This window comes from Pleurodeles waltl, chromosome 10 (genome assembly GCF_031143425.1).
Source record: "Pleurodeles waltl isolate 20211129_DDA chromosome 10, aPleWal1.hap1.20221129, whole genome shotgun sequence".
In the NCBI taxonomy this organism is placed as follows: Eukaryota; Metazoa; Chordata; class Amphibia; order Caudata; family Salamandridae; genus Pleurodeles; species Pleurodeles waltl.
In genome coordinates this window covers 298,335,022-298,359,435 of record NC_090449.1, presented here as the reverse complement: position 1 = coordinate 298,359,435, position 24,414 = coordinate 298,335,022, and the positions used below count along the sequence as shown (strand labels likewise).

The window sequence follows — 24,414 nt, the reverse complement described above, 5'->3', positions numbered from 1 at the left end:
CCTCTTCTCCCTGCCACCGCAGTGCTACCCAAAATTACCTGTTGGTGCGGTTCTGACCCTTGCCCAATACTCACTTTAAGTCTCAAAGATTGGTCTGCTAAGTTGTAGTAAAGTGCATGTTTGCTGAACTTGTTGTCCTCCCATAGGTTAACATTGAAGAACTAAAAAATTGCTGTGTGCCCACTTTTGCAAGTAAACAGTATATAGGCTTAAAAATATGCTGACCTTGCAATGACGTTCTTAGTTTCAAACTATATATTCAATCATTTTCTAAATCTCTCAGATTTATTCTTTGTGTGGCTCATGTATTGCCTCTGAGTACAAAAAATGCGTAGCACTACCCTTTGATAAACCTAACTGCTTGCACACACTGCCACAAAATAGACCGTGAGTATTACCTACTTTTGCCTCCCCAAACCAATTGGGGATCCACTGGACTCCGCCCAGTGTACTTCCTTTTAGTGGACCATTTAGAGAGCCAGCTTCCTACAGGTAATCTGGCTGAAATGACTTCTCAAACCTTCCCAGACCTGTATGATGTTTTTGTAAGAAAACATGTTTACGTTCTGTGAAACCGGTCTGAAGTGAATGTGTGCTTAAGTGTTGGACTGTTTGTGCACTCTTGTGGCATCAACGCTAGATAAATTATCCTGTATCGTTCTTGTCAGCCTTAGTTAGAAGTACATAATGAAGTGTTGTGCACAAAATAACTCTTTCACAGAATAACAGCTGATTAGGAAAATAAAACATACCTGCTGAAAAGCAGGCTGAACTAAAATGAATAAACAAAATCAGAGCATATATCTGGGTAAAAGGGCACAGGCCGCGGGGCTAAACTAAATTATATGTGCCCAAGCAGGGTGCGAAAAAGAACCCATGACACAGGCGTCCCTCCACCAAAACGGTATACTCCTGTTGTTGGATGAAATTTGTGACATGGTGCACAGACCAGTCTTTTGTGCACCCCCAACCCCCCCCCCCCCCCCCCCCTGAGGTTCTGTTGTTTAAACGTTCTTTGGCCCAGCAGGGCTCTACTATGGGCCATCTCGTAGGTCATTTGTCTTCAATTTTGGCACTTTTGAGGTTGCCTGATGTACCTTCCTTAAGTCCCCTATTGTATATAGGTACCTTGAGAGTCTTACTCACAAGTTTCCTCCATCCCCATTTACAGTCCATAGAGGACCTGTGATGTTATTTCTGACACAGACGACGACTGATGCAGAGCCGATCAATGCCACCTAATGGCACCAAAGGGTATTGCTCAGACAATTCTCTGATCAAGCTCAACTCAGACAAGACAGAGATCCTCGTACTCGGCTCCATCCCCTCTGCCTGGCCCGACTCCTGGTGGCCAGCCCACCTAGGAAACTCCCCCACAGCCTGGGCATCATTCTGGACTCAACGCCGTCCATGACCCGTCAAGTCAACGCCGTCTTATCAGCCTGCTTCCACACCCTGCATCTCCTTCTGAAGATCTTCAAGTGGACCCCCTCCCCACCCGCGACTAGGACGGTCACCCACGCCCTGGTCAGCAGCATTTTTGACTTCGACAACGCACCCTATGCCAGCATCACAAAGAAACAACAAGGCTACAGAGAATTCAGAACCCAGCAGCCAGACTCATCCTGGACATCCCCCACACACAGCCACATCTCGGCCCACCCCAGAGACCTCCACTGGCTCCTGATCGACAAACGCAACACCTTCAAGCTACTGTCTCATTCCTACAAGGCAGTTCACAACATCAGACTAGACTACCTCAACCACTGCCTGACTGTCTACATCCCTGCCAGGCAACTCCGATCCTCGCATCTCATTCCCTGCGCCATCTCCAGATTCAGGAAAAGCACGGCTGGAAGCAGATCCTTCTCCCTCGCAGCCCGAACATGGAATACGCAACCTCAGACAGGTTGCATCACTGACGTAATTCAGGAAGGAGCACAAGATCTGGCTATTCTGAGCACACCCACAACAGTGTCTTGAGACCCCACGGGTGATAAGCTGTGCTCTACAAGTACTGATTGATTTGCTTGATTGATTGAATAGGAAGTATCCAAACAATCATGCACGTGTTTCCTTATTCTTCCACATTGTTATTGCCAAAGAACAATGTAATTGCAAATTTTAAGGTAACAAGTCAGAGTTGTCCTCACCTGTATGAGGGCAACCTTGGAACCTACCTGCCCATGTGATAGACATATCTTTATTTAAACAGAGTGTCTGCTTACCTTATTTTCTGTGCAGTAATCTATTTAGTGAGGGCATGCAGCTCTCCAGCAGCAGTCAGCAAGGACAAACTGGACTCCTGCCTGGCTCACCAAATGTTGGCTCGGAAGAGTCAACAGCATAGGTTTAATCACAAGATGGCTGGAAGGTCGTGAACCCACTGAAACTGATCTCGAAGTACTGCTCACAGGCAGCCCCTTTTATACTCAAAAGCTACAATTACTTAATGTGTGTTATCGTAAAGCAATAACAAGTCACAGAATAAGAAAAGTTGCTGATACAGTTCCACGTAAACACTGCACCACCTGCATCCTTGAACTTGTGTCCTTTCCCACTGCTTCCCTTTGCTTGCTTGCGACCCTGACCGATCTTTGAAACTGACTGTGCTTCCCCTGGTGTGTGAGCATTCCATTGTGTTGGTCTCTGGGTTTCTTATCTGACTTCCTGTTCTGCTAACTCAAACTACAGTTTGACACATATTATCCAAACAGTGTCTTTCTGCCAAGGGTAGGAGTTGTGGCCTTCAATTCTTCCAAGCTTGTTAATTATGTTTTTCTGTTTAACTAGTGTTTCTGATCTTGTGTTCTGCTTTTCCTCTGAACTCCCACCTGCTCTGTCCTTGTGAAACTTAGGCTTATACTTTTATTCAATTACCTTCAGTTCTACAATGCCCTCTGCTCATATCTGAGGCAGGGAGCCTTCTTTCTTGCCTGCCTGAGATTTCCTCACAATTTTTATTTTCCTTAACAAAGGTTCAGCTTTGTGGCTGAGTCTCAGGATGTAGTATTTTCAACAGTATATCAATTCTGTCTTTTGGAAGGTGCCTTGCTTCTGTGGAAATGTCCCAAATAGTGCACATTAACCTAACACTTTTGTAATTTATCTTTGGACACCTTAGCCATCGAAGGGGATGAACAGTGCAGTCGAGTCTTTTAAACATGTTTCAAAAGAGGGTAATACAAATAATAAATCTTCAACATACTGAATATGGGTATAACCAGCCGACAACACTAGTGACTCGACATCTGTATTTTAATGACTGTGTAGAGATGGTGGCAGATTCTGTACAGCCATGTGCCAAGCTTGTCCAAATCATTTGGACATTTTTGTTGGTGAAAGTAAAAAGGAACTTGAAGTTTGGGTGTTATGAAAAGGAAGCTGCTCATAAATCCACAACAGTAAAAAATGTGTGGAGGTTACAGGGATAGAGGGCACTTTAACCCCTTCTGTGCCCAGGACGTAATGATTACGTCCTGAGGCACAGTGCTGCTGTGCATTACGTCCTGTGCACAGAGCCCAGAGGGAGCGCTAGCGCTCCCTCTGTGGCGTTCCCCCCCAAGTCAGGGATGGAAGGGGAAGCCCTCCCCCCCCCCCCCCCCCCAGCCCCACCTGTGACATCAGCGCACGAGCGCTGATTAGTCATTGGGTCTCCCCCATCGCGCTGGATTTCTCTTTCAATCCCATGGGGGAGGCCCCAAGAGGCTTCAAAGGGAAGGATATGTATTTCCTTCCCTTTGAAGTCTCTCACAGGGTTTCAAAAGCCGGATTGCTTGCAATCCGTCTTTTGAAACCCCACTAGACACCAGGGATTTTTTTTTTTCCCGAAACTGTCAAAAGGGAGTGACCCCTTGGGCAAGGGTCGCTCCCAGGGGGGGGGGCATTTTTTTGGGAAGGCCTTTTCTGCCCCCAGGGGGGGGGGCAGAAACCTCTAGGCACCAGGGAGCTTTTTTTTTTTTCTTTTCTTTTTGTGAAGTTTTTTTTATTTATTTTTTTAGGTGGGGAGCGACCCCTTAGGCAAGGGTTGCTCCCCTACGGGGCAATATATATTTAGGCCATTTATGCCTCCCTTGGGGGCAGATTGGCCTATTTTGATGAGGCCATATCTACCCCCAGGGGGGGCAGAATCCTCTAGGCGCCAGGGCAATTTTTTTTTTTTGTGGCAAGGGTTGCTCCCCTGGGGGGCAAACTGTATTTAGACCATTTCTGCCCCCCTTGGGGGCAGATTGGTCGATTTTAGGTCAATCTGCCCCCAAGGGGGCAGAAACCACTAGGCACTGGGGAGCATTTTTTTTTTTTTCTTTTCTTTTTATGAAGTTTTTTTATTTTATTTTTAGGTGCGGAGCGACCCCTTAGGAAAGGGTTGCTCCCCTACGGGGCAATATATATTTAGGCCATTTATGCCCCCCTTGGGGCAGATTGGCCTATTTTGATGAGGCCATATCTACCCCCAGGGGGGGCAGAAACCTCTAGGCGGCAGGGCAATTTTTTTTTTTTGTGGCAAGGGTCGCTCACCTGGGGGGCAAACTGTATTTAGAACATTTTTGCCCCCCTTGGGGGCAGATTGGTCGATTTTAGGTCAATCTGCCCCCAAGGGGGCAGAAACCACTAGGCACTGGGGATTTGTTTTTTGGCGCCAATGTCACGCAGGGGGAGCGACCCCGTAGGCAAGGGTTGCTCCCGGGGTGGGGGTTGGGGGGGCAAATTTATTTTAGGCCATTTCTGCCCCCGGGGGGGGGGCAGAAACCTCTAGGTGCCAGGGCAATTTTTTTTTTGTGTTTTTGTTTTTGTTTGTTTTTTTAGAGATGGGGAGCGACCCATCAGACAAGAGTCGCTCCCCTGGGGGGAAAGCTGTATTTAGACCATTTCTGCCCCCCTTTGGGGACAGATTGGTCGATTTTAGGTCAATCTGCCCCCAAGGGGGCAGAAACCACTAGGCACCGGGGATTTGTTTTTTGGCGCCAATGTCACACAGGGGGAGCGACCCCGTAGGCAAGGGTTGCTCCCGGGGTGGGGGTTGGGGGGGGGGGGCAAATTTATTTTAGGCCATTTCTGCCCCCAGGGGGGGCAGAAACCTCTAGGTGCCAGGGCAATTTTTGGGGGGGGGGTTTCTTTTTTTTTTTTTTTTTTTTTTTTTTTTTTTTAGAGATGGGGAGCGACCCATCAGGCAAGGGTCGCTCCCCTGGGGGGCAAATTGTATTTAGACCATTTCTGCCCCCCTTGGGGGCAGATTGGCCGATTTTAGGTCAATCTGCCCCCAAGGGGGCAGAAACCACTAGGCACTGGGGATTTGTTTTTAGGCGCCAATGTCACGTAGGGGGACCGACCCCGTAGGCAAGGGTCGCTCCTGGGCAGGGGTGGGTTGGGGGGTCAAATTTATTTTAGGGCATTTCTGCCCCCCCCCTGGGGCCGGCTGAGCTAGAGGCCAAAATCCACAGGTAGGCACTTTGCAAAAAAAACACCTCTGTTTTCTGTGAAAATATATGTTGTGTCCACGTTGTGTTTTGGGCCATTTCCTTTCGTGGGCGCTAGGCCTACCCACACAAGTGAGGTACCATTTTTATCGAGAGACTTAGGGGAACGCTGGGTGGAAGGAAATTTGTGGCTCCTCTCAGATTCCAGAACTTTCTGTCACCGAAATGAGAGGAAAAAGTGTTTTTTGGCCAAATTTTGATGTTTGCAAAGGATTCTGGGTAACAGAACCTGGTCAGAGACCCGCAAGTCACCCCATCTTGGATTCCCCTAGGTCTCTAGTTTTCAAAAATGTGCTGGTTTGCTAGGTTTCCCCAGGTGCCGGCTGAGCTAGAGGCCAAAATCCACAGGTAGGCACTGTTTTCTATGAAAAAATGTGATGTGTCCATGTTGTGTTTTGGGCCATTTCCTGTTGCGAGCGCTAGGCATAACCACACAAGTGAGGTATCATTTTTATCGGGAGACTTGGGGGAACGCTGGGTGGAAGGAAATTTGTGGCTCCTCTCAGATTCCAGAACTTTCTGGCACAGAAATGTGAGGAACATGTGTTTTTTTTAGCCAAATTTTTAGGTTTGCAAAGGAATCTGGGTAACAGAACCTGGTCCGAGCCCCACAAGTCACCCCATCTTGGATTCCCCTAGGTCTCTAGTTTTCAGAAATGCACAGGTTTGGTAGGTTTCCCTAGGTGCCAGCTGAGCTACAGGCCAAAATCTACAGGTAGGCACTTTGCAAAAAACACCTCTGTTTTCTTTAAAAAATTTGGATGTGTCCACGTTGCGCTTTGGGGCGTTTCCGGTCGTGGGCGCTAGGCCTACCCACACAAGTGAGGTATCATTTTTATCGGGAGACGTGGGGGAACGCTGGGTGGAAGGAAATGTGTGGCTCCTCTCAGATTCCAGAACTTTCTGCCATAGAAATGTGAGGAACATGTGTTTTTTTTAGCCAAATTTTGAGGTTTGCAAAGGATTCTGGGTAACAGAACCTGGTCCGAGCCACACAAGTCACCCCATCTTGGATTCCCCTAGGTCTCTAGTTTTCAGAAATGCACAGGTTTGGTAGGTTTCCCTAGGTGCCGGCTGAGCTAGAGGCCAAAATCTACAGGTAGGCACTTTGCTAAAAACAGCTCTGTTTTCTGTGATGTGTCCACGTTGTGTTTTGGGGCATATCCTGTCGCGGGCGCTAGGCCTACCCACACAAGTGAGGTATCATTTTTATCGGGAGACTTGGGGGAACATCGAATAGCAAAACAAGTGTTATTGCCCCTTGTCTTTCTCTACATTTTTCCCTTCCAAATGTAAGACAGTGTGTAAAAAAGACGTCTATTTGAGAAATGCCCTGTAATTCACATGCTAGTATGGGCACCCCGGAATTCAGAGATGTGCAAATAACCACTGCTTCTCAACACCTTATCTTGTGCCCATTTTGGAAATACAAAGGTTTTCTTGATAGCTACTTTTTACTCTTTATATTTCAGCAAATGAATTGCTGTATACCCGGCATAGAATGAAAACCCACTGCAGGGTGCAGCTCATTTATTGGCTCTGGGTACCTAGAGTTTTTGATGAACCTACAAGCCCTATATATCGCCACAACCAGAAGAGTCCAGCAGACGTAACGGTATATTGCTTTCGAAAATCTGACATTGTAGGAAAAAGTTACAGAGTAAAACGTAGAGAAAAATTGATGTTTTTTTCACCTCAATTTCAATATTTTTCTTTTTCAGTTGTTATTTTCTGTAGGAAACCCTTGTAGGATCTACACAAATTACCCCTTGCTGAATTCAGAATTTTGTCTACTTTTCAGAAATGTTGCGGTTTCTGGGATCCAGCGTTGGTTTCATGCCCATTTCCGTCACTGACTGGAAGGAGGCTGAAAGCACAAAAAAATCGTAAAAATGGGGTATGTCCCAGTAAAATGCCCAAATTGTGTTGAAAAATTGGGTTTTCTGATTCAAGTGTGCCTGTTCCTGAAAGCTGGGAAGCTGGTGATGTTAGCACCGCAAACCCTTTGTTGATGCCCTTTTCAGGGAAAAAACCACAAGCCTTCTTCTGCAGCCCATTTTTCCAATTTTTTTGAAAAAAACGAAATTTTCACTGTTTTTTGGCTAATTTCTTGGCCTCCTTCTGGGGAACCCACAAAGTCTGGGTACCTCTAGAATCCCTAGGATGTTGGACAAAAAGGACGCAAATTTGGCGTGGGTAGCTTATGTGAACAAAAAGTTATGAGGGCCTAAGCGCGAACTGCTCCAAATAGCCAAAAAAAGGCTCGGCACAGGAGGGGGAAAAGGCCTGGCAGCGAAGGGGTTAATTGCAGGCTTAGGGAGAGCAGGGAAAAAGGAGGGAAAAAAAATGATGTTCACAGCGCACAGATCTTGCACAAAACAGTACTCCTGCTTGCCATTAAGGCATTACCATCCTGCCTTTTTTATAGGGTGATTAGGGCTGACTTCTACTAGGGACCAATACACCTTGTTACAAGAAGTGAGTCCTATGACCAGTTCTGTACCATCTCCAGTTTCTTTGGAAGGGGATACTGAGGTATACCAGGTAACATTTATACCTGGCTTCAACATAACTCATGCAGGTGGAACAGTAAACATTCCTCTGCCATCATTCAGTCCCTGTGACAAGACACATTCGGGCACAGAGGATACTTAATCAGGAATCTGCATCATATTTTCTGGAGTACATGGGACATTCCATGTCATTGACAGCACAGCGGTAATGACATCATAGATGTCTTAGGCACATCCAAATAAACTCTATTGGAGGTTAGTAAATCGTCTGTTAAACCTTACAAGAAAATCCTTTCTTTAACGTGTGACCTGGAAATAGGCTAAAAGGCATGTTGATCACTCTGAGGTGTCCCCCTGCAACAGAAACCGGTTTTGAAACATGGTGTGCTTCATTTTTGTTAAAAACACTAACTGTGTGGACCAAGAGAGGAAGGGACAGGAAATTAGTTATCTTGAGAGTAGGCCTTATGGCTCCTGTATCCAGTAAAAGAGATAGTACATCCCGAGAGAGAGACCGAGACCCAAACACACTGAAACAAGGGAATTTGCATGCAGATATCTGTTCCCTTCGGGCTGTCCTATTGGGGAAAGGGATTCTGAGGATGGTTAAGTGAAAGGTAGTCAGCGGAGGCAGCAGAAACTCTTTTTAAATTGCACTCCACCAGGTGTATCTTCCCAAGGCTGAGGATGGAATGACTGGTCAAGACAGGACAATCTCGCTTCCAGTGCCCAGCCTGACCACCATTGTGGCAGACAATTTGGGGAATGGGAAAAAAAATCCTCTCCTCAACCTCCTTCCTTCTTATCCTTAAGCTCTATTATTTAATCAAAATATTTGGGCCTTTTCTCGTTGGTCGTGATCGTTTGTGTTAGGGATAGTAAAATATTTACTTCAAGGGCTGTCAGTTTGGTTGCCCCTTCTTTTCTTTTTCTTAAGTCTACGCACGATAATTATCAAGTTATGGAACTTTGGGGAGAGGGGTCACTCAGCTGCCCCATGCACACTATCTGAAGGTGTTCTCTAACTTTGGGCAGTGAGCCGGACACATGAGCAGGCACCAGTGCAGCCTGATCTGTGATTGCCAGAATAGTGATCAAACACTCTCAAAGTCAAAGCACGGTGCTTAGCCATAGTTACTTTTTTTGACAGACTTTTTTTAAAATCTGCTAGCATGCATCTATTTTTATCCAATCAATCTCACTAGGTTTTGTGCTGGGTATCGTCTCTCAAGTGTGGGTGGGAAAGTGATCTATGGAAGGTAGACCAGTGGTCCTTGTCAACCTGTCACAGTTCAGTGACATTTTATCACAGAACTTATGATCAGTTCTCATTAAGTCTTCATCTCTTGACAATGGCAGTCATTAACCAAGTACTGGCTGGTGAGTTTGTCCCATCTCTCCATCTACTTGCGAGCTTCCTTCAGTAGTTCTTGCGTGCCCTTAAGCCCTCCTCCAGCATCCCACTTCTTCACATCAGCAGGACCTTTGTGTGGGGTACCAAGAAGCTGCACTGTTGTGCTGAAAATGCGCTGTCACAGCCTGAGCCTCAGATGGAGGTGGGAGATTGAAGAGCTTGGGAAACCATCAGAGAAAAAAATGGTAAGTTTAGAAGGCTTCCTCTTTATCAAATGAATTCCATTACATTTCATTGCCAGTGAGGCTTACTGCCCCGCCCTTTTGCTGGAGTTTTTACTGGCGGAGCTGCAAACACCTCCCTTCGCTTTATGCCTGGTGATATGGGTGAACTGGTTATGATGTGCTATGTTGCACAACGTTTGCCCTTAGCTGGTGAAACAGAGAGAAAACAAATTGTAAGAGATGGAGAAATAGGGGGCATCAGGACGGGGGAGATGAGGTGTCTATCCCTGCCCCAATGGTGTGACACTTCTATAGCTGTCCCTGATGAGCAGATGAACTATGGTGCCTTATGCACTCCTGTATCCCAGAGCCAAGCAGCTGGAATACAGCACCATCCTCGCCACAAACATTGCCACAAGTGCTGAAAACGGGTTAACCATGAAGTATGTCAATTATCATTGGTCCACAAATATGGCGGCTTACATCAACGTGATAACAGCACATCCTTTCATATTTGGATGTCAGTCTGTGCCGGCTGGGTGTCCCTTTTTACTGATCACATTTAGAGTACGACCTTCCTAACCCTGTGATGTTCTAGGTCACATATTGACCTCTCAGAAAGGCCTTACAGTTAAACCACTTGTCCACAACCGTCTCCTGTTTCAGAGGCCCGTTATTGTGACACTAGCCTCATCTTTAGTGCACTCTTTCCTCATACCTCTGTAAGACATACAAAGCACCACTGACCTGTTTATTCTGTGAGGCCAACTGCCAGGACAAGGCATTGTGGGTGGCAGAAGCGTCTGAAGGCCTTAAAGGGACAGTACGTATTTTCAACTCTCATAATGAAAGCCTATCATTCTGTGCTTTTTCATCATTGCCGTTGATGGCTATGGCAGGATAGTACATAGGTATTGTAGAGTAGCCTAACAAAAGGTCTTTTTTTCGTATTTTCTACAAACACTGTAATTTGGAAAAAACGTGTCTGTGTTATCTTGTGGAAAGTGATCAGCAGTGTAGAGACGTGGATGCTTCTCCCTTTCTGATGACTTAAGAACAATGATAAAGACATGTAATGCCGAAAAAGTGTTCTGGAATCCCAAACCCAATGAGAAATTATTCAAATTGTTGACTTCATTGAAGATTCTACAATGCAGAACCAGGACTACAAGTAACCATTTCTTGTGATTGAAATTGAGATCACACTGCCGATTTATTACTCTTCTTACAGTTTTTAGATCTTAGTGGTACCTCCTAGGTAGGAAATATTTGGGTACCGAAAGGCTCTCACATAACTGTAATATTTGGCTGTCTTCCGGTCTCCATAGTGCTGTGCTAGTGCAAAACTCCTGAACATGAATGAGTGCCTTGACCAAGTATAAAAAAAAAAAAGGCAGAGCAGTCCTAGTCTGCATTGTGTCTATTTCATACAAGCACAACTTTTTCATTTTTTGAAGTGTTTTTGGTACAAACTGGTGTTTTTTTACAGCAGTATCATAATTGGTGTTCTAATTGCTTTATTAAATCTCTGCTGAGGAATGGGATGCAGTTGTGATGCTGCCATACTCATGAACAGACTAACTCGAGGTGACAAAAGAACTTCACTGAGTGTAGGTATGGTGGTTGAGAAGGATCTTTCTTTTCTCAAAAGTAGTCAGAAACAAGTCATTTGAAATAAAAGATAAACCTTCCATATTTTGTTCAGCAATCATTGTGTATGATATAGAGTGTAACCTTGAAGAGGTGTATTATCTAATTGGTGTACCTACATTTCAATCCTTTAGTTAGAAGAAAATTCTTCATCTTCATCATCCTCCTTGCCACCAAAGGAAGAAGGGAAGGTAACAGAGCCTAAGCAGGAGCCAATGGAAGTGGAAGAGAAAAAGTTAGAGGTTAAAGCGGAGCCAAAAGAGGATGAAGAAAACGGAACAAATGGCACACTTTCACAATCCACGTCACCATCTCAGCCTCGAAAAAAGAGTAAGTAACAGTCTCCAAATTGTGTTGTATTTGGGTGTAATGTTAGCAAATTGCAGTAGTTGGAGGCATAGTTGTAGGTTTCTCAGGCCTACATTCTTAGCGTTGTTGGGCCATAAAGTCTGTAATTCTGGGAAATAGTTTATCTGTTGGCTAGTGTTGTGAATGAAATCAGTAATGTCTGTTACCAGTTTACGCAGGCCCTCTCATTTTTCACTGTCGGAAATTTTGCATAATCTAGGTAATGAAGGGACGCAATCTTTGATTCGATTATTCTAATAAATTAGGGACTGTGCTGAATTCTGGGAGCATTCTTTCAGATTTATCAACGTTGGTGGGGATGAGGGATGGGAGGCGGGGGACCATTTCTACCATGTATTTTTCAGATTATTCTAGCTAATGCTACAGACATGCTAATGCAGTATGTCAGTTTTCTCTGCTGACAAGATAATGAGCAGAATACATTTGTTAATTGTAAGATTGAGTATTTTCTTGAAAACTTTTAATATAAACTGTTCACTCTGGGCACTCTACGAGGACAGGTTAAATTGGCTTCCTACAATTTCAGTGTAGAAAACACTGGTGGCTAGACAAGCCAAATAGAAATATAATGTAATCAAAGCCATGTGTTACAAACATGCAGTTTAAAAGTAAAAAAGAAAAATCCATTGCTAAAATTGTGGAAGTAGTTTCAGTTTTGTAATTTACTTGAATAAAGTTTATATTGAGATTTTTCCATTGAGCGTACTGAAGTTATAGAATAAAATACCAATCCATGCACATCACTCGCCGCACACTAAATCATGACATCAGAAACCCTGGCCAGAGTTTCTGGATGGCCTCTGAACTTCTCTAAGGGATTTAAGGAGGCTGACCTGTATACTCCCCCCTGTATATCGCAGTATTGTTCCTAAATGTTTTGCTGCTCCTGGGGCATTCATTGGCAGCTGTGTCTGCAGATGTCCACGCCTGCTGCCCATCTGTGAATTGTTGGGGCATATGCTTGTCTCTAGTTTGTTATATCCATTTTGCTTAGCACCAGCCCCAAGTCAAAAAAGGTTGCCTTGTAGTGGATGTTCCCAGATAATCCTTAATATTCAGGAGAACGTACTGGGTATTAGTCTTATTTGGATGTTAGGTGTTGAGATTTGCTAACGCTTTCAGTCTCGCCAACCATAATTATCCAATAAGACCCCCTTCTACTTGGCATCTAATGCATGGTGGGGAGGTCTCCCAGGCCGCCTGCCATGAACTCTTTCTGGTGGTACTATATTTGGTGCAAGTACTTAAAATGAATTAGTCATTAGTAAACAAAAAAAGCCATTCTCAGGCTACCTGTCAAATGCAGCCATTTAACATTTTACCTTAGACACTTAGTGCATGCCACTTCTCCACAGGAAGACCCCCTAAAAAGGCAGATGTGTTGAACAAAAAGCAGGAATCTTGTAATATAAGGCCTTACGGAAAGTCACCATCTTGTCCAATGCCACCCTGCCTAGGAGGGGTAGGTGTTTCCAGTGACTGAGGTCTCTTTCAATAGCGCAGTGTTTTCGGCCCACAACCTTCTCCTCCTCAGCAGTGTTGGTCCCTAAGTAACTAAAACCTCGGTCAGCTACCAATAGATGTCTTCCTTGCCCACTTCTCAGAATCCTCCGTCTTTTGAACCAGGAAGATACTTAATTGTTGCAACTTTACTTTGAGACATGAGTACACATTAACCACGTTCAGTTTTTCTCCAATTGTCTGCTGAATCTACTGGAGTAGCTCGATATTTTGAGGTCATAAGGTCTATAATAAGAGTTTGTCTGCTAGGAGTCCAGAGGAAACCGTGGCTTCATGGTGTACATGCAGCCTAACTACCAGTGACTCTGTTGCCATCTGAAAAAGCAACGGCGCCAACAGGAAGCACTGTTGAGCGCTACATTGTACACTAGAAAACACTGTTAAAGGCCCTTTCAGAATCTATGTAAAATCTATGTACACCACTATTAAGAAATTAAAATGTTTTCTGTTGGAGAGGTGTGTGGATTATAGATGCTTGAAGCCTCATTGGTCTTTATGCACATATCCTTGTATTACTGCAAGGAGCCATTCCTGAAGTGCTTTCATCAGAACTTTAACACTGACATTTATCAGCTAGATTTGACTGTATAAGAGACATCTGTTACCTGCTTTCTGAAAACAGGTGGTGATTACTTCCCCGATTGTTGCAGGAGGGTACCTGTTACTCTTCAGGTTACAGATAACTTAGTTCGGGGCTGCATAATTGAGCTTAGAAAGCATTTGTAGAATTCGACCCACATGCCATTGGAGACTGTGGTTTACTTGTTTGGAGCTGGCTCATGGAGATGGGGATTTCCTTAATAATTTGTAGTGTAGGGTATGTCTCACTTCTTGGTATAGACTGGTTCTTGGGAGAAATTCTGCGAATGTATGTCTGCCTCAGAGTTGCTTCTGCGGTTACATACGTTTGATAATGCTCATAATGTCTGCTTTAAAGTGCAAATAATTTATTCTTGGCCTTATCCATTAAGTGATTCTTATCTGATTCGGGTCATGAAAATTCTCCTTTGAGTCACCAGTGTAGTAATGTTCTTCTGTCTCCCATATCTCATTTTCAAATTGGGAAGGCTTGTTCTTTGCTTCCTGTTTGCACTTAGAGTTAAAGCCCAGTTCCATACTCAAAACCGGCTTCATCACATCCGAATCATTGGTCGGTGTTACAATCTGCTATGCTTGTAATGCATTCTTTGCACACCTCCATTGTTCTCTGCTCTGCTCAGCCAGTGTGTGATGTCATGGATTGTTGGTGATTGACTGAAGGAGTGTGACAGAGAGTGGACTGTGTAGAGAGAATGCTGCTTCTGGTGGAATCTCCTTATTTAGTAACTTACCATGTAACCTTTTAAATAAATCTACAACCTCTATCCTATGTTAACTGGCTTCCTGACTCCTACTTGCCAAGAAGGAATCTTAGAATACAAAAGTGGGGAACCAAAATAACCTATGTTTGTCTGTAAGTATTGTTTAATCTCAACGCTTAGGCATCATGTATCCCCACTTCTGATTTTGAATATTCCCCTATCCTGAATACCACTGGGCATGATCCAGCAGCCCACGGGTTTAAATATGAGCATCCTTTACTCTGCTCATGTCAGTCACAGAATGAAAAATTGGTCAGTTCATGAGAACGATTTATGTGCTCCAGAGAAAAATGTGTAGCTACACCCATTGTTAGCAATATCACCAAACATCACACACTATTTATGATTTTGTGAATGCAGATGATTGTGTTTGGCCATTGGATTGTGCTGATCGTGGGCCATGTCTGTCCATTGTCTTGTCCATGAGGCCATTAAAGTCACCCCCTATTATTGTTAATCCCTGCATTGCCTTAAGTAGTACATATGTTACTAGCAGTAGAAAAGCTGCTGATAGTGGGAGACCACAATGAATGTTAATAAACATTACGGTTCGCTGAATAATAAGCTGGTTACCATTAAATACCTTCCAAACCGGCCTGGCCAAGTGTGAACGACTTTCACACTTAAACATTACAGTTGAATAGAATTTTTATCCCCCTAGGCCACGTGCAAACCCCTCATCATATGCTTAACCACACTAGGAGACCCATTGACCGTTATTCCCTTAGTAAATCAGTCTCCTGAATTGTGAGCAACTCTGGGCCATACTGTTTTGTGGACCCACTCCCCTTTTAACTATATTAAGAAGGCTAGTTACATTCCAGAAGAGACGCATAAATAGAATGTGGTCCTTCCTTTGTGTGTTTATGCTTGATCCCCTGCTGTGTATAATGATGGCAAATGTGTCCATAAGGCTGTTAGGAAAATAGAAACCATTCAAACCAAACAATTAACCTTGTCACTGTAAATTGCCCCTCCCTGTTAGCATTCATCCAAGGCTGACCAGTGACATTCTTATGCAGTGACATCAGTTCCTTTTGTTTCACACCAGTAGAAGCGGATCTGAAGCTACCTTTCATCTCTGAGACAATTTTATCTCGGAGTACTCTCAAAACCAGTCTGTAAGGGAAAATGTCACCTCTCAAGAGAGCAGGGTTTAAACTTTGTAGGGAGTATCGCAAGCAAATGCCTGTGCCAAATCCACATCAGGTATACCTGTGGTGCGAATGGTTGATTGATGACTCGAAGGCCTGCAGTGGCTATGCATCAATGGATCCCAAGTCCATTCGGGACCGCAAGACGAAACTGTACCTTGACAATTATTGGAAGACCTCCGCGCTGTGACCAGTCAAAGTTAAACAGTTGGTCTCAAAACTGTTCCTAGTCCAGCAGTTGGTCCTGAGGTCGATTGTTGTTCGGCTCCAAAACCCTTGGTAAGTTGAAGGAAAAGCCTTAAGCAATCCAAGCGGACATAGGCCACTTTCCACCACACTTGTACACCTGAGAAGGTGCAGTGGTTTTTGCAACTTGTCCTGGCACAGTCTGACTTTCCTGAGCTGTCTGCAACACATAGGCAGCTTCAAGAATTCCCTGAGGTCCTAATCTGACTCTTCAGGTCTCTTCTGACTTGTTCTAGTGTGCCTATGGAGCCCAGTGGTCTGACTTCTGGTATACTGTTGGTAGGTTCTCCCTCTGCTCCGTTTGGACCCTCTGAGCCTAACACAAGCCCCTTCCAGAGCCTTTGCTGATTCCATCTCTGGCCCCACATTCCATGTGGGCCCTGGAGTTTCGACATCAATGCTAAGTCTATCAACGTTGAAGTGCCCTCTGTGCTTTCCGACTCAGTCAGCACTGTCTCGACCGAGTCTGCTCTTGGGATCCATTGAGCCCCGGCCCTTGCCAGCTCTATCTGAGCCTTCCAGCACCCTGATTACTTCAGAGCTAGACCTCATGCTCTGCATTCCGTTTGGGACAGACTCTGACAATAAGCATGATGTGGGAGAAGCATTTTGGCAACCCTACTATAAAGGCAGCTGGAATGAGGGCCTCTAGGATGCGAGTGGCCTCGAAACATCTCCTGATACCGGCTTAGTCATGCCTCAAGGCCCTCACCCTGAGGAAAGTGCCTCGTTTGCAATGGTAATACTTAAGGGGGCCCAAGATTCTCGACCTACAGACCCCCACATTGGAAGTCAATATTAGCATGCTAACTGCGCTGGTCTTTGAATCAGCAGACTCCGCAGTGCCATTGTTCAGTTACCGATAACCCCTTCTCCCAGGAGCTTTTTGATGCAAGCTTCCACTAGCAGGACAAACCCGAATGCCTTCCTGACTACTCCTCCAGATCGGGATTCTGAGAATGTATAGACCTTTGGAATGAGTGTATTTTCTTCCACAGGTTTGGATTTCCAGTTGGTCAGTACCACACTCCCTCTGGGACTCTGTAGCACAAGTTTTCCTGTGGGTTTTGAAGACTTTCACCCAATGTAGACCCAAGCCATTCAAGATGGTTGTGAAATTTACTTTCCGTTTTTGCCTGGATACCGTGGAATTCCATTAGCCGTGCCACTGTCTCTAGCGCCACCAAACATTACTACATCTGATTGAGATCTACGGGTTTCTACAGCATTGTACCCTTTGATCGAACTTGACCTTTTATGGAGAAACCGACCTGTGCCCTTGAGCATTTCAAAGAAAGCGGGGCCACAGCATGATCCTACATTTGTCCCGCCAGGCCCACAATGCTTTTCAGCCCTTCCTTGGTTCTGACCCGGGTGTCCTATACAGGCAACCACTTCTGCCTCAGCAGGGTTTCTCTTCCCTTTCATGCCAAGTCTGTGGCACTCACCATTCCTATAGTCAAGACAGCTCACAAGTCCGTATTCTGTCTCCCCAAGAGTCCCACCTCCCAAATCCCTTTAGCGTGCCCTTTGTAGAGCTCAGCCACCAGTTTAGAGGCAGGATCCAGTTATTTTTACCAAGCTGGTAGACCCCAACATCCGATAGGTTGGTCATGCAAATTCCTTGCAGCACTTTCACCTGACACAGCTGACGGATGACCATCTGTTCTCCTAAAGGCAGGTAGTACTATCCCTTTTGGCCAAGGGGGCTATTGAGACTGTCCCCATGTTGTAAGTGGGTTCTGGTTGTTACTCCTGCTACTTCCTCGTGCCAAAGAACTGAGGCCTACATCTTATTTTATACCTGTGCCCTCTCAACTCCTTCCTTCGGAAGGACAAATTCAAGATGCTTACACTGGCACAGGTGCTATCCCCCCTCGACCCTGGGCGGGAGCACAAGATCTGCATGACACGTATTTTCACAGGTGCAGTTTGCTGTCCATGGTGGGACAGGAACATTTTCTGTTTGCTGTGCTCCCCTTTGGTGTCATCATTGCCCCTCGGATGTTCACGAAAGTGATGGCACTAGTGTAAACACATCTTTGAAGGTCAGGTGTCCTAGTCTTCCACCCTAGCTGCTAAAGTTACTCTCCCCAGGCTGTTCTCACCCATCTCTAAGCTACAGTGAACTTCCTGACATCCTCTGGAGTCACTGTCAGCATGCCGAAATCATTGAATCCATCCTGGTTACAGTTTCACCTAGAATTGGAGGGTCCAGGACGTTCAGGCTATGTTCGTAATCTTTCAGGCTATTTCCTGGATTTCAGTGAGGTAGACTCTGAGGCTACTGTGACTGATGGCCTAACGCATCCTGCTGGTCAAGCACTCGAGGTGGATTATGTGCGCTCTGAAGTAGAATATGTACTCTGTGCCCAACATCAGGAGAATTTATCTGACCATGTCCAGATCTTAGAGGAGAATGTAAAAAGACCTGCAATGGTTGCTTGACCACGATTGGGACGGTGACAGACCCTTGTCACTGCTTTTCTGAGAGCTGACAGTGGTGACCGATGCACTGCTTCCAGTTTGGGCTAGCCACCTGGGAGAGGTGGAGATCAGAGGCCTCTGGAGCTGAGAACCTTCTGCTTACATGTATACATATATATGTATTTGTGTTGTCACCTTATAAATGTTTTCCACAAGTAGGAAACCCCTAGACACCAGGGAAATATTTTTGTTTGTTTACTTTAGTTTTTTATATATGGGGAGCGACCCCTTAGGCAAGGGTCGCTCCCCTGCGGGGCAAATTGTATTTAGGCCATTTTTGCTCCCCTTAGGGCCAGATCGGCCTATTTCTACTAGCTGCCAGGGAATAAAAATAAAAAAAATAGTGGGGTGGTGGCTACCAACCAGTATGGGCCTGGTTATGCCCCCACCCCAACTGAAGGGGGTAACAGTATTTCAGCTCTCCCACGCACACTAAAACATCTTATCCCACGGCAAACAAGAGGACATTTGATTATTTGGGGTTTTGGTTTTACATTTGGGCCATGAGAGCTTGGGTAACTCTCAAAATCGTCCCACTTGGAATGGTGAGGGCTGCACTTTTTTGACTTTGGGATGCTGCCATGTAGAAAAAATCCACAAGACCTAGACACATCTGAAAACTAAACATCTGGGTGATTCCAGGGTGGTGTGCTTTATATGCACCCCGTACCATTTTCTTATCCAGAATGCCCTGCAAACCTCCAACTTTGCTGCAAATTGCACATTTTTCCCACATTTTTGTGATGGAACCTTCCAGAATCTGCTGGACTCCACAAAATTTCTACTACCCAGCATTGTCTCACCTATGCCGATAAAAATTCTGCTGCACTTGTCAGCCTAAAAATGATTTTTTTTTTTTCAAACTGCACTTTTGGTCCCGCTTTGCTTCCCCCTCAATTTCAACATGCTTTTGGCTCTTCCCTGTCACAGGCACTTGACCCACCTACGCAAGAGAGGTATCATTTTTACCGGGTGACTGAGGGGAACGTTGGGTGGTAGGAAATGTGTCCCAGTGTGGTGATTACACACAGAAATGTGGGGAAAATTTTTTTTTTTATTTTTTTTTGCTAAATGTAAGGTTTGCTGAGGATTCTGGGTAAGAAAACTATGGGGGATCTACGCAAGTCACACCTCCCTGGACTCCTTCGGATGTCTAGTTTTCAGAAATGTCTGGGTTTGGTAGGATTCCCTAGGTGGCTGCTGAGCCCAGGACCAAAAACGCAGGTGCCCCTCCCCAAAAACATGTAGTTTAGTATTTGATTTTGATGTGTCCAGATAGTGTTTTGGGGCATTTCCTTTTGCGGGCAGTAGGCCTACCCACACAAGTGAGGTAACATTTTTATCTGGAGATTTGGGGGAATGCTGGGTAGAAGGAAATTTGTGGCTCCTCTCAGATTCCAGAACTGTCACCAAAATGTGAAGAGAAAGTGTTTTTTTTTTTTTGGGCCAAATTGAGGTTTGCAAAGGATTCCAGGTAACAGAGTCTGGTGAGAACGCCACAAGTTAACACATCTTGGATTCCCAGAGGTGTCTACTTTTAAAAAATACACAAGTTTGGTAGGTTTCCCTAGGTGCCGGCTGAGCTAGAGGCCAAAATCTACAGCTAGGCACTTAGAAAAAATCATGTCAGAGTCCAATGTAAAAATGTGATGTGTCCATGTTGTATTTCCTGTCGCGAGCATTAGGGCTACCCACGCAAGTGAGGTACCATTTTTATCGGGAGACGGGGAGGGGTTTCCGGGGGTCCGGGAGCACAGAATAGCAAAACAAGTGCTATTGCCCCTTGTCTTTCTCTACATCTGTTCCTTCCAAATGTAAGACCGTGTATGAAAAAAGCGTCTATTTAAGAAATGTTCTGTAATTCGCAGGCTAGTAAGGGCAACCTGGAATTCAGAGATGTGCACATAGCCACTGCTTCTCAACACCTTATCTTGTGCCCATTTTGGAAATGCAAAGGTTTTCTTGATACCTATTTTTCACTCTTTATATTTCAGCAAATTAATTGCTGTATACCCGGTATAGATTGAAAACCCATTGCAAGGTGCAGCTCATTTATTGGCTCTGGGTACCTAGGGTTCTTGATGAATCTACAAGCACTATATATCTCCGCAACCAGAAGAGTCCAGCAGACGTTACCGTATATTGCTTTAAAAAATCTGACATCGCAGGAAAAAGTTTGAGTAAAAAGTGGAGAAAAATGGCTGTTTTTTCACCTCAATTTCAATATTTGTTTATTTCAGCTGTTATTTTCTGTAGGAAACCCTTGTAGGATTTACACATATTACCCCTTGCTGAATTCAGAATTTTGTCTACTTTTAAAAAATGTATAGCTTTCTGATGGATACAACTACCTGTGGATTCCTCACCTTATGAATTCGTCCTTGGGCCAGCATCCGACGGAAAGACTTCTTCCTAGCTGTCCACGTCGACGAGGACGTCATAATGGCACGGCTCCACGTGACTCCGTCTGACGTCAACGTGCCAATAAGGGGTCCTCGTCGGCGTACTGGTACTGACGTCAGTTTTCCTTTTTTCCGTGCCTTCGACGCCAACGGTTTTTCTTCCTGGCTCGTTGATAACTGTAGCGTTTTTTGGTGGTTACAATGTCTCCTCCAAAAAAGTCCGATTTCAAGCCGTGTAGAGAATGCGGAGTCGGATGTCAGTGACCAACCCTCATTCTGATTGTATTTGGTGCCTTAGTTCAGAGCATGATGTGGAAGGATGCTCTTCGTGCCAGAGCATGAATCCTAAAGCTCTGAAAGAGCGTGAGGCGAAGCTTTTCTTAGCAAAAGCGAAGAAGAAGAGAGGATTTCTCCCATGCTTCACCCAAGAAGCATAAAAAGCGGTGTCGTCATGACTCTCGGCACCGATCGAGGTCTCGGTCTTCTTGACGCCAGAAGACATGGGAGATGAGCCCTACTGTGACGCCTCAGCCCAGGAGTCCGGAGTTGTCGCCGGCGCATCTGTGTTTGAGGTCGTTCATCATAGCCCTCAATTTTCGCCGGCGTTGAGGGAGCCTGATGTACAGAAGACCTTCGCTCAACAATACCCGGCTTTCCCGGCTCCAGGGACGGACCCGGCTGCATTTTTTAATGCAATGTATGCCGTATTTCAATCCATGGCCCCTGCTGGTGCACCGGCGAGTCCCACGGGGCCATTGGCGTTTGATTTGGGCTCTCCGGCGCTGTACAAGGCGGCTCCATTCATGCCCTTTTGCCCTACGGAGACTGTCGGATCGGCGCCGAGGGAATCCCCTAGTGGGAGTTCACCACTTGTGACGGTGGATCCACCATCGCGTCTGCCGACTCCATCACCGCGCCATCCGACGTCGATGATGTCTCCTTCTAGACCGGCTCCATCGCCTTCCTGTCAACCGACTCCGCGGAGGTCTTCGTTGGACTCCGTGCCGGTGCCGGATGAGACTAGGAGTCATCCATCTCTTCCTGGGCCTTTCCGAGGTTCGAAGTCGTCGATGGACTCTTTATCGACGCCGGCCGTAGACACATCTTCGATCTCGTAGGAAGGCATTATGACTTTTGGAGGAGGAGGAATATAGACAGCTGGAGGAAGGAGAGATTGAGCCTTCGGATGAGTTCCAGGGTCTAGCCACTGAAAGTGGGACATTGCGTCTCCGGCGGGAGTTTACAGAGGAGGCCGCTTCCTTCCATACAGTGGTAAGGAAGGCAGCAGAGTTTCTGGACTTGCCTTTGTCTGTGGCAGAGGTGAAAACTAACCTGCTCACAGAGGTACTGCATCCCTCTTCGTCCAGTGCTGACCCTTTGCTGCCTTTCAATGAGGCTTTACCTGAGCCTATTTTGGACTTGTGGAAGAAGCCAGTAACAACTCCTGCAGTGAACAGGGCAGTGGCGAGGAGACACAGGGGCGCACCAGGGGATCCGTTTTTTCTGTCACGACATCCGACTCCGGAAAGCTTAGTAGTACAGACGTCTTGCTCCCTGAAGTCTGCTCCTGGAACATTTCCTGGAGTCCCAACTGATAGGGAGTCCAAGAGGATGGAGCAGTCTTCGAAGAAGATCTTTTCATCATGCAGTATGGCGCTAAAGGCTACTAATTCTACCTGTGTGCTGGGCAGATATGTCCACGCCCTTATGGACTCCGCTAAGGAAATGGCAAAGAATCTGCCTCAGGAGATGCAAAGGTCATTTGGATCCCTTTTTATGGCTGCGCAGGCGGCTGCACAACAAATAAAAAAATCTGGCCTGGACCCTTCGGATTCGATAGCCAGGGCCATGGGAACATCTGTGGCTACTAGGAGGCATGCCTGGTTAAGGTCCTCTGGCTTTTCTTCGGATGTTCAATCCACCTTAATGGATCTACCATTTGATGGGGAAAAGCTGTTTGGGGACAAGGTGGACTCTGCCCTTGAACGGTTTAAGGACTGTCGGGCGACAGCTAAGTTCTTAGGCTTACAGACCTCTGCTACACCATCTTATAGACCTTTTCGTAGATTTTGGGGGTTCACTCGTGGCTCTGCCTTTCGGAGGTCGCAGTCCTTCGCCCAGCAGCCTGCCAATCCACCCTATCGTGCCTTTAGAGGGCGGGGTAGGGGTAGAGTTAGAGGGCCAGCCCAGCAGCTGTCATCTTCATCCTCCTCCTCTGGTGGACAACAGCAGAAGCAGCCCTAGTTTTCCCCACTTTATCATCCATACTTCTCCTGTAGGGGGAAGATTGAGTCTTTTTCTACAGAAGTGGAAGTCGATTACAACAGACTCGTGGGTGCTAAGAATTGTGAAAAAAGATTATGCTCTCCCTTTTCCCCCCGTCCCTCCTTTTGTTCAGAAGACCATCTTCTGTTGTTGCAACAGAAAGTTATAACCATGTTGGCAAAGGGCGCTATAGAGATGGTGCAGTTGCAGGAAAGTGGTCAGGGGTGTTATTCAAGATATTTCCTGATTCCCAAAGTGGCCGGTCGTTTAAGGCCGATCCTAGACTTGAGGATTTTGAATTTGTTCCTCAAGCTGGAAAAATTCAAAATGCTGACCCTAGCGCAGGTACTATTGGCGTTGAACAAAGGAAACTGGATGGTGTCTGTAGACTTGCAGGATGCGTACTTTCATGTTCCGATAATCAAGTCGCACAGTAAGTATCTCCGGTTTGTGGTCGGAACGGAACACTACCAGTTTGTGGTCCTTCCGTTTGGACTTACTTCAGCACCTCGGGTTTTTATGAAGGTGATGGCGGTTGTTGCAGCACATCTCAGAAGGAGGGAAGTGGCGGTTTTTCCCTACCTGGACGATTGGTTGATCAAAGCCAAGTCTCCAGAGCTTGTGTTGTCTCATCTGCGAATGACAACCCAATTGTTGTTCGATCTGGGTTTTTCTGTAAATGTGCCCAAATCTCACCTGGAGCCCTCTCAACGCCTCCTGTTCATAGGGGCAGTACTGGACACATTGTTTCGGGCCTACCCCCTCCTCAGCGGGTTCGGGACATTCAGGCTCTTATTCCATTGTTTCAAGTTGGAGTAGCAGTTCCAGTCCTCAAGGTCTTACGCCTGCTAGGTCTGTTTGCTTCTTGCATTCTGTTGGTCACTCACGCTCGCTGGCATATAAGGGCTCTTCAGTGGTGCCTCTGCAGGCAGTGGTTCCTGCACAAAGGAGATCTCAGGGATTCGGTAAAGATCTCCAAGGATGCTGTAGCGGATCTTCATTGGTGGACAGTGGACGGCAACCTTTCCCAAGGAAAACCGTTTTCACTGCCGCCTCCGGTGGCCACAGTGATATCGGATGCTTCCACTCTAGGGTTGGGAGCTCATCTGGGGGACCTGGAGATCAAGGGTCATTGGTCTCCAGTGGAACAGATGTTGCATATCAATCTGTTGGAACTGCGGGCGGTACGTTTGGCACTTAAGGCCTTCCTTCCTTCCCTTCGCGGTAGGTCAGTTCAGATCTTAACAGACAACACTACCGCGATGTGGAATATAAACAAACAGGGAGGAGTAGGGTCGTACCTTCTCTGCAGAGAAGATTTGCTTAATAGCAAATCATTTGGCCGAAGTTCTGAATGTTCGTTCGGACGGTCTCGGTCGTCACTTCTCGAT

The 24,414-nt window shown here is 45.9% G+C and overlaps 1 protein-coding gene across 1 annotated transcript in view; it reads left to right on the top strand.

Moving 5' to 3' along the window:
* Positions 1–24,414, top strand: part of CREBBP (CREB binding protein) — a 1,321,122-nt gene that overhangs the window by 667,985 nt on the left and 628,723 nt on the right. The window contains exon 16 of the mRNA XM_069210450.1: positions 11,353–11,548. Within this exon, the coding sequence (XP_069066551.1) occupies positions 11,353–11,548 (196 nt within the window). The remainder of the gene's footprint in view (positions 1–11,352; positions 11,549–24,414) is intronic.